The following is a 14,526-nucleotide window of genomic DNA, read 5'->3' as shown; positions in this document are numbered from 1 at the left end:
AAGAGGCACAGCAGCATTTAAACTGGATAGGAAAACAGACACCAGATTAACAAAATGTGGACTATTGTCAATCAAGAATCAACTATTCCAAATACTGAGCAAAGAAATGATAGTGAAAAGAAAATGGTATTTTGCTTTACCTTCTCTTTATCTTTGTATAATGACCTCAAAGTATTGAAGACTGGTGGACAACCCTTGCTGAAATTCATCCTTAGAAATTTATCCAAACATTCTTTAAACTTCTCACCTTGAAAGAAAAAAATTCTGTTGACTTGCATTTACCCAGACAACTCTAAAATGCATACTTTAATTTTAATATGCATACTCATGTATCTAAAACCAAAGAAATTGTAATTCCTAACATCGTTTTCATTCCTTTGCAATTATTCTCACCAGATAAAAAGTTTAATGGCAGTCTTCTTGGCACCAGTCCCCTGGGGTATTTAGTCCAGGCCTCCTCATAAATTTTTAGTCGTTCTAACATATTAGCTGCAAATTAAAAAAAAATTATTTTTATAGAAGATTTTAACTGGTTATATTTTTTCTAGTAAATTATAAATTTCTCAAAGTATAAATTCTTACTAAGCAGAAAATCTGAAGGTGAAAATTATTTATAATCTAACCATCTAAATATACCGAAAATAATTTTAGAATATTTCTACTATTTTCATATTTTAAATCCCTATAATCATCTAAAATATAGTTTTCTTTATCCTGTTCTGCTTTAGGTACCTTTCAAAATCTGAGGACTTCTTTACTTTAGTTCTGAGAAAGGCTTGATTATTGTGTTTCCATGGCTTCTCCACTATTCTCTTCAGGTTCTCCTTTATTTTGGAACTTTGGGATCTATCCCCTAATCTTCCATTTCTCCATATTTCTTTTTTTTGTTTTTAAGGTTTTTCTTTCTTTTTTTAAGTAGGCTCCATGCCCAAAGCGGGGCTTGAACTCACAACCCTGAGATGAAGAGTCAGATGCTCCACCGACAGTCAGCCAGGAGCCCCTCTATATTTCTTTCATTCTGAGAGCTCTCCTCTGTTCAAATCTTCCAGTTCACTAATTTCTCCTCAGCTGTGGCCTCTCTTCCATTCAATCTACTAAGATTTTTTTATGTCAATTCCCTCTTTTCATCTTAGATTCTTCCATTACTACCTTTTGCTGGCACGAATGATAACCATTCCTGTGATGGTTTTCCAGAGTAGTACAATATTCTTTGTTATAAGGTTCCTTGCATATATCAATGTATCAGTAATGACTCACTACCGGTCTTAAGGGAAACGGCCTCAAATCAGATTATCTTGGCTAAAGACCCCATTTGTAGAGGACATGTTTCTAGGCTTATCGTCACAAGTGGGTCCCATCCGGGAGAGGCTGATGGGAGTGTTGTGGGGAGAGTCTCTGGATCCAAGTTCATTTCTAATGATGGAAATTTAGTCCCTCTTCCCACACAGGAAACAGTGCCGCTCTTTCAGCATGGCTACATTCATGTGCCCTTGGGAGGCCATGGTGCTGTGACCACAGAAGTTATGCATGCTTCTTCCCTTTAGGGTGACATCTCTAAGTAAGGAGATGTTTCTGTCAGTAGAAATTTCCCTTTCAATTTCTTGATGCTGCCATGCCATTTATGAATTTTTAAGTTGTTTCTGAATTTTTCTCAACTACTTCTATAAATCTGTAGAAGAGAGGTTTCAGAAAATGCTCAGTCTGCCATATTAAGTCAAAGTCTGCAACTGTAATTTTGTATTTAAATTCTGAATCAATTCATAACCACTATTTTTCTAGTTATGCTTTTCAGTGAGTTAATATTTATCAACAAAGGAAGCAATTAAAACAAAAAGGAAGTTTTAGGGGCGCCTGAGTGGCTTAGTCGGTTGAGTGACTTTGGCTCAGGTCATGATCTCACGCTTCATGGGTTCCAGTCCCATGTTGAGCTTTGTGCTGACAGTGTGGAGGCTGCTTCGGATTCTCTGTCTCCCTCTCTCTCTCTGCTCTTTCCCTGCTTGTGCTCTCTCTCCCTCAAAAATAAATAAACGTCACAAAAAAAATTTTTTTTAAAGAAAAAGAAAAGGAAGCTTTTTTGAACAATAGTACCTGGTTTGAGTGCCTTTTCCAGGCCCTTGTAATAGGCCCAGTTTTCAGGATTTCTCTCCTGTAATCCTCTATAAACATCGGCTGCATCTTCCAAACGACCTAACTGCAACAGAAGTTCCCCTGATGAAAAACAAATTAAATTAACTAAATGTCTTTGGATTATAACTTTAATCTTCCCTTAAACTTTCTCTTAAAACCTCCTCAATGTTGGGAAATGGATTTGGTGTCCTAAGTTTCCAATTTCCTTCAACAAGACTACCATGTTATTTTGTCTCTTTTTCTGAAGTTCATATTTAGAAATGCCATCCTGTCCACATCCTCAATTTATTCAGGTATTCGTCTAACTCCAAGCTACTTCCCCAAATTCACTGAACACAATCACCAAGACACCATCTACTACTTAATTATTCCTGACATTATACAATTTCAACATCTGAACTCATTAGTTCAATCCAAAACTCTAACCTTATGCCCCCTAATCAATTATAAAAGGATTCTGCTCTATCAGCCCAGTCATGGCCACATTCAAAACTCGCTTTTTTTTCATCTCCTCCAACTACCAGACAGGGTACCTATCCTGCTCTAAGCTGAACGGTCTTGTCGGGTTTAGTCTTGCCTCACTAATCCTAGCCTTCAATCTTAAAGAAAAGCCATTCCTTTTTCTTTAGACCTTTCAATGACTCATAGACTCATTGCTTGTTTTCTCTGGGCTGCATAGCAATCTCATCCCTAAATGACACTAGCAGCCCCAAGTATCAAAATCAGTCTCAAAACTAAGGCTCCCTTATTTACCAATTAAGTCCTGGATCATCCCAAATGTTTGTTTGCTGCACACCTTCTCACAAAAGGAAGCAGGTCATTAGATGAAGGGACACAGCACTGGTTTCACTAGAAATCTATGAACCCTGAAATTCTTATCATTAATGGGCCTCCATCCACCAAAGGTTATTATTTTCAAATCACAACTTCACCCTTGCATTCTCTGCTCTCATCAGACAATAAAAATGAACACTTACTCAGTGTTCACTGTGTGCCAGTGACTTAAATGTTTCACATGAATTGGATAATTCAATTCTCAAAACTCTATGAAATAGGTTAGTATTATTTTCACTATTTTAAAGCAGAAAGAAGTAAATTTGCTTATGGTCTTTCAGATAGTTAATTGTTGGAATCAGGATTTGAATCCAAGTAATTTGGCTAAAAGAGCCCATATTCTTTACATCTGTATCAGTGGCTCTCAGCCAAGGGCACTTTTGCCACCCAGAAGACATTTGGTAATATCTGTAGATATTTTTTGGTTACCACCACAAGTGGTGCTACTGGTATTCTGGTAAGTAGAAGCTAGGGATGCTGCTAAACTTTCTGCAACATACAGGATGTTGGTCTCGCTATAGTGCCAAGGTTGACAACTGCTCTACACTAACCAAAAACCTACTTCACTAAGAACAACAACAACAAAAAAAATTCCTGCAACTTTTCTTCCCTACACAATACCCATCCAACATTTCCTTTCCTTAATTTTCTCCCACTTTTTCTTTGCACAGGAACTGGTGGTGTAAGAATTAACAAGGAGACTTTCTGCATAACTATGCCCACTCATCCAATGCAGGAAGTTCCCAAATTATCCAGACCACTAACACAATGTTTTTGTTACTGGAATTTCCAAAAATTAATGTTCTACTCTCGGTTCCTTTCTATTCTCTTTATATACCCTGTCCCCAACATTTGACTCACTGTAAGTATTCAATACATACTTTCCTGGAATGAAATAATGGCTGTTTCCTATTTCACTTAGGAAAATGGAAACAATTAGAGGAGAACTCCCAAATGTCCACTATATCTGTATACCTACTTCCCTATACACTCTGTCTTTTCTTGTTACTGTGAACTATTCATGTTGTTATCTAAAGCTAATCCTTCAGTTTACCCACTAGATCGCTCCTCTCTGCTGTATCAAATATTCTGCCTCTACTGGATTATTCTCCAGTGACCACAAGCACATGCTATAAAAACAAACAAACAAAAACTTCCTTTGATCCTGTATTCCATTTCATCTAGCACCACCCCACTTTTGTTTCCCTAGAAAACAAAACTCCTTTTATGAGTCATCAATGCATGCTATCTTCAATTTCTTGACTTCCAATGTCATTTAATTCTACTTGATTTGTGTGGGGTTTTACCACTCTCCTTCCAAATGTTCAGAGAGTGCTTTTGTTAAGATCACCAATGACTTCCAAATTCCTAAAATCCATTGATCAATTCCGAGTCCTCATCTAACTTGATCTGTCATTCATTCTTTCCCACTACCACAGTTATCAAAAGGATCAAAATTAAATAATGTACTTAAGAGTATTTTGAAAACTATCCTGTATTTCAATGATGAAACAAAGGGCCAAGCCTTGCACTTACTTGGTCATATAGCTAGTTAGAAGCCAACGAAGGAACCCAAACTAGTTTTTTCCAATCTTGTGATCTTTCCAGAAATCAGAAATCCCCTCTTTTTATAACTAATAGATGGCTAAGGGATGATCAACTCAAATGAAAGATGGCTGTCCTGGATCTGTAGTTCACAAATGAGCTCCAGCAACCTTAGACTTCCATTTTTTCTTGCCAATAGCATTATCCTCTGTTGAAAGTTCATCTGGCAAATAATGGTTATATCTACTATACACAAAAGTATCACTTTTTTAGTGTTCAACTTCAAAAGGAGCCAAAGGAATGTGAAAACAGCACACATCAAGGGCAAAGTGACATTTCAGATGGTAATTCTTAGAAAAGTACTTCTATTTTCAGTTACTTGTTATTCTTTCATTTTCCATAATCTTCCTCAACTTTTAAAACTCTGAGACTCCTTTTGCTCAGTCCTCTAATAAAAGGCAGCGTTGGAGATCTTTACTTGGGGATGCCCCCTCCAATCACAATCCACACACATAAAGTTAAACCTCTGGTTTCAATTCATACTCTATGTCCAGAAAGACATTCAGATAAACCATGAAGACTCCGTGACTGCCCCATATGTACTTTAGTAAAGATTGACTTGCCAATAAATATTACAGTCAATAACACATTAAGTTTTGCTAATAAGCTGTTCCTAAGAAACTTATTCCTCTGTCTTACAAAATTAAGCAATTACCTGTGTTTTGAGCAAGACCTATTAATATTTTCAAGTAAAAAACATTTTATTTAAAGAAAAATATTGAGCCATTTCATGTAATCATTGTTTTTCACAATTATTTTTTCCAATATCAATAATATCTACTGTTTAAATGTGTATTTTCCCACATTACAAATTACTCAAAGTTCTGAGTAAGACATAGATTTTCTATCAAAAAGTTGAATTATATGCAATTATCAGCAGCAACTAGATTTTTAGCCTTGCTCTTTGTTGTAATTAAATACTAGAATAAGTGTATTCTTTAAAAAAAAAAAAATACCTTTGGTTTCTTCTACAGCAAGTTTATCACAAATCTGCTTTTCATAGGTACAAAGATGTTCCAGGGCTTCTCTATATAGACCTGCTTCCCGAAGAACTTGGTTCTGATATAAAAGGAGTTCACTATATTCATAATCCACTTTATCAGGGGATGTCTATATATGGATATAAGCAATACTAACAGTAAGAATTTTGTTTGCATATTAGAAAATAGTTTATACACTCAAAATACATATAAGAAGTCAAAGGATAATATCTGATTGCTAAAATTCATTTTTTAAAAATCACTAAGTATCTGTCTAGAGAGCAACTAAGTAAATAATGAAATATTAACTTACAACCCACTGAATAAAGAATCCCTAAGTCCTTATGTATAATAAAAAACAAAAACAAAAACAGGGGAGACAGGAAGGCTCTTACTTAACAGTACAATGTCAAATATTTAATAAATCTAGAAAAAATAAGAAAATCTCCACTTTGCAACTATCATAAAACAGTTGATTCAGGCAAGAATCAATGAATGTTATAACTACTGGTGAAAGTTTGATGAGGAACAGGCTATTTATAAAATCTCAAACTGTTTACTAAATACAAAGAGGAAAAAAAATAATTTTTTATAGGTGGCAGACACCATCTTAACGAAGTAATTAAATGGAACAAACAGGGGCGCCTGGGTGGCTCTGGCGGTTAGGCATCCGACTTTGGCTCAGGTCATGATCTCGCAGTTTGTGGGTTCAAGCCCCGTGTTGAGCTCTGTGCTGACAGCTTAGAACGTGGAGCCTGCTTTGGATTCTGTGTCTCCCTCTCTGCCCCTCTGCCCCCACTCACATTCTGTCTCTCTCTCTTTCAAAAATAAATAAACATTAAAAAAAATAAACAAACACTAAAAAAAATAATAATAAATAAATGGAACAAATAGACATTATGCGCCTCTCAATGTGATGAACTGAGAAGGGCTAAACATCACTTCTGTGGTTTCCTGCCAAAAATGCTTAAATATAACTATAATGAGAAAACATCAAACAAATCCAAGTTGATAGACATTCTACAAAAGCACCTGCTCTACTTCTTCAAAAATATCAAGGTCATGAAATACAAAGAAAGTCTTCAAAACTTCCAGATTAAATCAGACTAAAGAGAAATGACAACTAAGTGATTCGAGTAACGGGGAGAGAAAATCTTAGGATCCAAAAAGGACAATTAATATATTTTGAATATGGGCTGTGGATTAGATAATAATAGTCTATGTTAAATTTCCTAATTTTTTGGAAATCTATATAGTAGTATGTATACAGTTGGTAACTACAGACTTATTCTTAGGAAATATCACAGTGACGGATTTATGAGTAAAGATCATGGTGTCTGCATTACTCTCAAATGTTTCAGGAAAAAAATTTAAATAGTTAAGTAAATATGGAGATTGTAAACGTGTCAAATATTAACAATCTGATAATGTGAGTGAACTCCCATATGGAGTTCTTTGTACTATTGTTGTAACTTTTCTGTAACTTTGAAACTATTTCAAAATAAAAAGTCAGCAAGTCTACGTACACTTCTTTTTATAATTAGAATCAGACCCAGTTTACTAGGTCTGGCTTCTGGTTGTTACCTGTTGAGTTTTCCTAAATTCTTCTAAAATCTTTGCTGCCATTTCATAATCTTCTAATAAATGGTAAGCAATAGCATAACCAATCCACGATGCTCTCTGTGCAGGACGCAGCTGAAGTAACTGATATCTCGTTTCCTTTAAGGGGGAAAAGAAACACCACTTTTTCTTAAGTTTACACTGAAAACGAATTCTTCTTAAAAGGTCATATTAATTTACCCAACAATGCAGAGCGATTTGCAACACAATACTGGAAATAATCATGGAAAACAGCTTTAGACATTCATATTGTGTAGCTTTATAGCTGTAAAAAAATATTTGGTAAGCGGTACAATGAAGCCTCCAAGACAATCTTGTAACTTTTAAAAGTCAAGACCAGATATGTTTTATTATTTCCTGAATTACTTTAAAAGAAAGGGACAGAATGGAAAAGCTAGTACAAAAGAAAAACTTTTTAAAAACTACAGGCCCCACCTACTGAGATCCACAGAAAACAACTGAGCAGGTACTACAAAGACTAAACAGATCTGAATTAATAGACTGATTTAAGGGTTAAAATATAGGTACAAAGACAGAATACTCCTCTCAATGGAGGTAGAAGAAACAAATAAATACACTTTTCAGACAAATGTGAGAACTAAAGGTTGTGGTTACATGTTAATAGGAGACAAAGGCATTGCCTACTTGAGGAACATCAATGTTAATTTTCACTGAATTAACTCCATTCTACACAGTAATTCAACTCTGCCTCAGAGTAAAATAATTTATTGTAAAAATCTGATTAGTCCAATCAGAACATATACACAATCACTACTGGGAGGAGATGGGTACGACTCAATTAAATTGTTTAAGAACAGAAAATTTTGTTTTCAGGAAGTACTCAAAAGTTTTAAATATTTTAACACCACTTTCCCTTTAAAAGAAAAAAAAAATTCCTACTTTACTTACCCTGTAGCCCTCAAGATCTCTCATTTGAATCTGTAGTAAAGAAAGGTCCCTTAAGATTTGAAGATTGTCTTTATCCCATTTTAATGCATTTCTGTAACACTTAATAGCTTCATCATATTTCTTGTCTGACCTCTGGAGAAGGCCATATACATGCCAACCTAAAGGATTTAGTTAAGGATACATCCCACAAGTCAAGAAGTAATATTACTCCAATAATATTCCTCAAGAAACTCAGAAAACTATGGCTATTTATAAAATTACAAGCTTTAAAAATAGGAGAGAATATAAAGATAGTAGTTTAATAGAATGGAAAACAACATAGCTTTTTGAGCCAGAGAAAACATTGGCTGTGATCTTGAACAAGTTATTTAGTCTCGTTATGTTTCTTCAATTATAAAATGTAAATAGAAAGTCTATACAGCATAGTTTTGCAACTAAATGGAAAAGACTGGTACAAAATAAATGCTCAATATACGCTAGGGATTATCTTTATTTTTAAAAGAAAAAAGAGGAAATGGGTATACACATAATTATTTTACATCATGTATATTTTCTTTAGCTAACAAGATCCTTAGTATAGAATGCTTAGTGGAGTACAAAGTTCCTAAAAGTCAACACATAGAAGATAAAAGCCACATAGAAGTTAAAATTCATTTAGCAAGTAATTATTAAAATATCTTAATAAGTAGGGTGTGGGTGACCAAAATAGACTGTCCCCTGCATTCAAAACATGTAAAGTCTAGGGGCGCCTAGGTGATTCAGTCAGTTAAGCATCTGACTCTTGATTTTGGCTCGGGTCACTATCTCACAGTTTGTGGGTTTGAGCCCTGCATCAGCCTCTGTGCGCAAACAGTGCAGAACCTGCTTCAGAGCTTCCATCCACCTCGCTCTCTGCCCCTTCCCCACTTGCTCTCACTTGCTCTCTCTCAAAATAAATAAACATTAAAAAAAAAAGAATAAATTTTAAAAATTTAAAGTCTAATAAGGGCACAGATAAGTAAACGGAGTTACAATAGGTTGTAAAAAAAAATGCCATAAAAGGGGGAAAATACATAAATAATTCCATTCCCCTCATACAGGTCTTTTTCACTTTAGATTTTGATTACTGCAGTCACCCATCCTACCTTCAGTCTCTCTGTTTTTATTCTCTATCAGAGTAACCTTTCTAAAAGCCATATAATCCAAAGAGAAGAATTCACTTCCCTTTCCAGAAACTTGTAATGTTTCCTTCCCAAATGAAATTCAAATTTTTCAATCGAACAACTTTAATGCCAGGGATCCTCAACAGAGTCAGTAAAATACATAATGTGTAGGATGGCACAAGTAACTGAAAATACATATTTAATATCATAAATTTTATTTGCAAAATCCTTGCTTTCATAATATAAATGACAAAGTAAAGCTTAACACAATCTTCTCAGTTGGCTGGAACATGTTTTTAAAAGCCTAAGACACACCCCTTCATAATCTGGCCCCTATTACCTATTATTTCAGGACTTGATCACCTCTCTTAAGCATTATAGCAATCTCTTAACTGCCTCTAAACCTCACCCCCTAAAAATTTATACCTAAGGAGTTTAACGTTATTAAAAATTTAAAGAAACGTATGGCTGTCAAGAGGAACACAAATAAGGGGCACGTGGGTGGCTCAGTTGGTTAAGCGTCCAACTCCTGATACTGGCTCAGGTAGTGATCTCATGGTAGGTAGTGAGATCAAGGCCTAGGTCGATGGAGCCTGCTTGGGATTCTCTCTCTCCCTTGCTCTCTGCCCCTCCTTTGCTTGCTTTCTCTCAAAATAAATCAACTTAAAAAAAAAAAAAAGAGGAACACAAATAAATCATAAGTAAATACATACAGAACACTATGTAGTCATTAAAAATGATGAAAGATCTATGACAGTTATTAACTAATCCTTTGATTACCCTTTGAGTTTCTGCTTACTCCTGCTTTACTCGATTACTGATAATTTTTGAACAAGCTGTAACGCTTTATGTAATACTCGAACATGTTTCTGTATATGCTGCTAATAAGTTCCTTTCTTCACGGGACTATAAATTCCTTGAGCAAAACCTCTATCTTTTCTTCATCTGTAGTATGCCAGAGGCCTAGTAACACTTGAGATTTTGTTAAGTGTCTCAGCACTTAAAATTATGTCAGCTTATAAAGAGATAAAGAAATATCTATTAAAAAACTATTTTAAAAAAGAGCAACCCACAGTTTTTTCTCTATCTTCTCTCAGACATTTGTACTTGCTCCTAACTTCACACTTCTCTTAAATTTATCTGGTATAGTATCTTAGCATTATCAGGGACTATGTTAAACATAGAATATATCTCATCATGAAATCTTTACAACACCACAATGAGGTAGGTATGGTTATCCTCATTTTACACAAGAGAAAACTAAGCCCTAAGATCACAGAAAGAAACTGAGGTGAAATTCAAATCCAAGAGAAGCATACTCCAAAGCCTGTGCTATTAATCAGTATACTACAGTGCCTCTATTTTCTCTTAATTTATAATGATGATGAAATCTGCAGGGTACTTCTTTATTTGTAGGTATGGGAAGAGCTTTCATAAAAACAGTCTCCCCTTATCTGTGGGGGATATGTTTTAAGAACCCCAGTAAATGCCTAAAACAACAGATAGTACTGAAACCTATCTATACTATGTTTTTGCCTATACACAAATACCTACAATAAAGCTTAATTTACAAATTAGGCATGGTAAGAGATTAACAACAGTAACTAATAACAAAATAGAACAGAGCTAAAACAATATACCATAATAAAAGTTATGTGAGTGTGGTCTCTCTTGCAAATATTTTACTGTACCATACTTACCCTTTTTCTTGTGATGTAAGATGGTAAAATGCCTACATGAGATGAAGTGAGGTGAATGACGCAGGCATTGTGATGCCACTACTGACCTGATAGTGCATCAGAACGATAGTGTGCTTCCAGACCACAGCTGACCTCGGGTAACTGAAACTGCAGAAAGGAAAAATGACCATGGCGGGGGGGGGGGGGGGGGGGGCACTATAGTATTTTAAAAGGCAAGTCCAATCTACCTGAACAGAACTAATGTTAGAAAAAAGGTAGGTACATAAAAATGTTCCATGAAGACAACTGTGGTTATTCAATGTGAAAAAGAAATCATCTCCTCCGTAGTTACACAATGACAGGAATCTAAAATTTCTGATTCCCAAATTGCTATCTTAACTCATGATACCCCAATCCAATTTTTAAACATATCTCAAAAAGGATACACACATGACTCCTCAAGTCATTTCTCAAACCTCTACGAACCAATTCATAAGCTTCTTCTTTTTTCCCCAAACAGTTCAATGTTAATCCTTTCATAGCCAGGGTTTCTATGGAAGGAAGGAAGGAAGGAAGGAAGGAAGGAAGGAAGGAAGGAAGGAAGGAAGGAAGGAAGGAGAAAATAAAGAATAATTAAACACGAATAACTAACAAAAAAAGTAATCATAATCTCAAAAACAAATGTGACATTACCCTGAGAATTTAAACCTTCAAGGAGATTGTTTAGAAACTTTCCAGATTTGTACATAATTAAAATATTTAAAAAACTGACAAACCAAGTAAACACATTTCTATTGTCGAGGCATCCCTAGAATTTTTTTTTTAGACTAAAAGATACACAAATGCAGGAACATGTGGAAATTCGTGTGCTAACAAGATACCATGACTCTACTGTTCTTCAAGGGAATTCCATGGGGTCACCTCACATAATCATTCAAGTACAGAAAACTTTACCTTAAAACAGACTTTATTTCTGTGAACCCAAGTTACATTAAGATTAAATTCACTGTCCAATGATTAAAACATACACACAAACTGTCTACATTTCTCATTTTCATAAATTTATTTTTAATTGACTCTGGAACACATAAGAAAAATGTCAGACATCTGTCACTCACTATCAAAAAGATTAACAGAGAGTTGAGGGAAATAACTAAGTTTTCAGACAAAGAAAAGAAAAAAAGATACCTAATTTTATAATGTCTGTGTCATGAAGCATACAGGAATAAAAAATATTCGTTATAATTTACCAAACATTTAGGACTGAAATTTGTAACTTATAGAAAAATTAATTAGAAATAAAATGTAAAAATTAAAAGTATTACCCCAAGAAAAAGTCAACATTTACAGAAAAACAAAGATAAAGAAATAGAAGAGGGGGGGGAAACTATGTACAAATCATTAATCATGTATAACTTTCAAGGAAAAGGAAGCAAACAAAATATATTTGGCAAGTAGGCAATTAACAAGATATTGCATAATAAATTCTTTGTTGTCAAATATGTAAAGTCTGTTCATACAAGTTTACCAAACATCTTAAAGTGCCTTAATTAATGAAACTCTGGGCTGCCATTAAGTCTTAGACAAACCATCATTTTATGTACTGTTAAAACACTTTCAATTAAATTATGACACCTTATATGCAATCTGATTTCAGATTCATTAACATACAAGGGGAAACTGCATTTTAGAAACAATAAAATTTGGCATTCTCCTGTGTTGAAACTCTATCATGACTATAGTACTGAAAGTTACTTTACCAGTATGCATACTTTAGAAAGGTATATGAAACAATGTACTATCCATCTAACAAAAAAACATTTATTTTTTAACAAGGACAAAGAGATATATTAGGTACTTTTATTTCTACTGCTTTCCACCTCCAAACAATTTTATTATAGTAAAAGTATGCAGGAGTAAAGAGAGCCAACTGTACAAATCTGGCCAATGAAAGCTTAGTTTTCTTTTGCATCTTCACAAGTTAAGCCATGCACTTTTCTCTTACCCTACAAACACCTCACTGTCCAATCTTCTATCCTCCCATAGGCAAAAGCTATGTAAATTTTCAGAACGTTCCAATATACAAATATGTCATAATACAAGACAGTTTTGAAAAATTAACATACAATGCTAAATAAAAAGATGCTGGCTCGTGAGCAATGGACAAAATGGGCACTTTCTGAATAAGCTTACTGTAAGAAATCAAATTTTTCCAACTCAAAAGTTCTAAAGCAAATTTTTTCTAATAACATCTTAAATAAACTTATTTATTAAACTTACGCATATTTTTCCTACTAATTTCCTCAGCCTTTTCTACAGCACTAATCTTCAAAACAGGAATAAACCAGAAATCAAGTAGACTGTGTAAATTTTTATGACATTAAATTCAAACTATGGTATTAAACATCTTACAAAAGTCAAGGATAAGGTCCATTCTCTCCAAAAACTAGTTAAGGCAGCTGAGTAATAGAACCCAAAAACATGAAGCCACACAAGTTAGCAAAGCCCTATTTACTTACACTTACAAACACAGGGTATTTATACTTACCTCCATGCTCTGCAAATTTGGGATTAGAGAGGATTTGTTTACAAAACTTCAACCCATTTCGATACTGTTTATGTTCATAACATCTCTGTCAAAACAAAAAAGAAAAATTTGAATTTAGCAAGAAGTGCAAACAATTTTAAACTCAATCCTAAAATTTTGATTGCTAAATACAACAGAATCATCAAATGTTAACTTCCATATTCTCCTAAATCCCACTAAAATGCCAGTTAAAACAAAAACAAAAAAACCCCTGAAGATTCAAATAAATAAAGTAAAACCAAGACAAGGAGACACCATATAGATTAGGAAAAATAAGAAATCATCAGCTCACAAAGGCACCTGGGTGGCTCAGCTGGCTAAGCATCTGACTCCTAATTTTGGTTCAGTCATGATTTCAGGGTTCATGGGATTGAGCCCCGTGTCAGTTCTGTGCTGGGTGTGAAGCCTGCTTCAGATTCTCTCTCTCTCTCCCTCTCTCTCTCTCTGTCCCTCCCCCCCAAAATAAACATTTTAAAAAAATTTATTAAAAAACCATCAACTCACTCTAAAAAGCCCAAATGTTACAGAAAATGAAAACTGAAAAAAAAATAAAGGTATGGAAATTATATTTTAAAGCAATATTTTCATTTTACTGAAGGAAAGAAGTTTCTCAAGCCACAAGGGATGAACAAATGCATGCAAAATATAAAGAAGAAAAGACCTACACCATTATAATAAAATCATCATAATAAAATTTCAAAGCCTTGAAAACAAAGAAAAGGTCCTTAAAAACTTCCAGAGTGGGGAAAAAATATCACATAAAAGGATCTGTAATTAGAACGGCACTGAGCTTTTATTCCAAAATAATAATGGAATACTGCTAAAAGCTAGAAAACATCTATACAGTCTTCAAAATTCAGAGTGAAATCCAGTTCCAGTCTAGAATTCTATGCCCAACCAAATTATCAATCAAGTTTATGAGTAAAATGACATTTAAAGGCTTCTCAGAAAACTAAAATTTTACCTCTACATACTCTTCCTTAGGAAGCCATTAAGAGGAATCAAAACAAACAAAAGACAACATGGTACTAGTAAATAAATCT

The 14,526-nt window shown here is 34.4% G+C and overlaps 1 protein-coding gene across 2 annotated transcripts in view; it reads right to left on the bottom strand.

The window, feature by feature from the left end:
- The window catches only part of NAA15 (N-alpha-acetyltransferase 15, NatA auxiliary subunit), an 84,692-nt gene that overhangs the window by 36,604 nt on the left and 33,562 nt on the right, over positions 1 to 14,526 (bottom strand). For both annotated transcript variants that reach the window (XM_047091095.1, XM_047091096.1), the window contains exons 2-9: positions 13,445 to 13,529; positions 11,343 to 11,447; positions 8,076 to 8,233; positions 7,131 to 7,265; positions 5,523 to 5,676; positions 2,089 to 2,208; positions 394 to 489; positions 141 to 247 (exon numbers count right to left, since the gene is read on the bottom strand). In XM_047091095.1, coding sequence (XP_046947051.1) covers positions 141 to 247; positions 394 to 489; positions 2,089 to 2,208; positions 5,523 to 5,676; positions 7,131 to 7,265; positions 8,076 to 8,233; positions 11,343 to 11,447; positions 13,445 to 13,529 — 960 coding nt within the window. The remainder of the gene's footprint in view (positions 1 to 140; positions 248 to 393; positions 490 to 2,088; positions 2,209 to 5,522; positions 5,677 to 7,130; positions 7,266 to 8,075; positions 8,234 to 11,342; positions 11,448 to 13,444; positions 13,530 to 14,526) is intronic.

The sequence above is a fragment of the Lynx rufus genome, unplaced genomic scaffold (assembly GCF_022079265.1).
Source record: "Lynx rufus isolate CCGP_SWC_20201006 ecotype Redwood Valley unplaced genomic scaffold, mLynRuf1.p SCAF_3, whole genome shotgun sequence".
In the NCBI taxonomy this organism is placed as follows: Eukaryota; Metazoa; Chordata; class Mammalia; order Carnivora; family Felidae; genus Lynx; species Lynx rufus.
The sequence above is the reverse complement of the archived record's forward strand: the minus strand, read 5'-3'. Positions and strand labels throughout refer to the sequence as shown.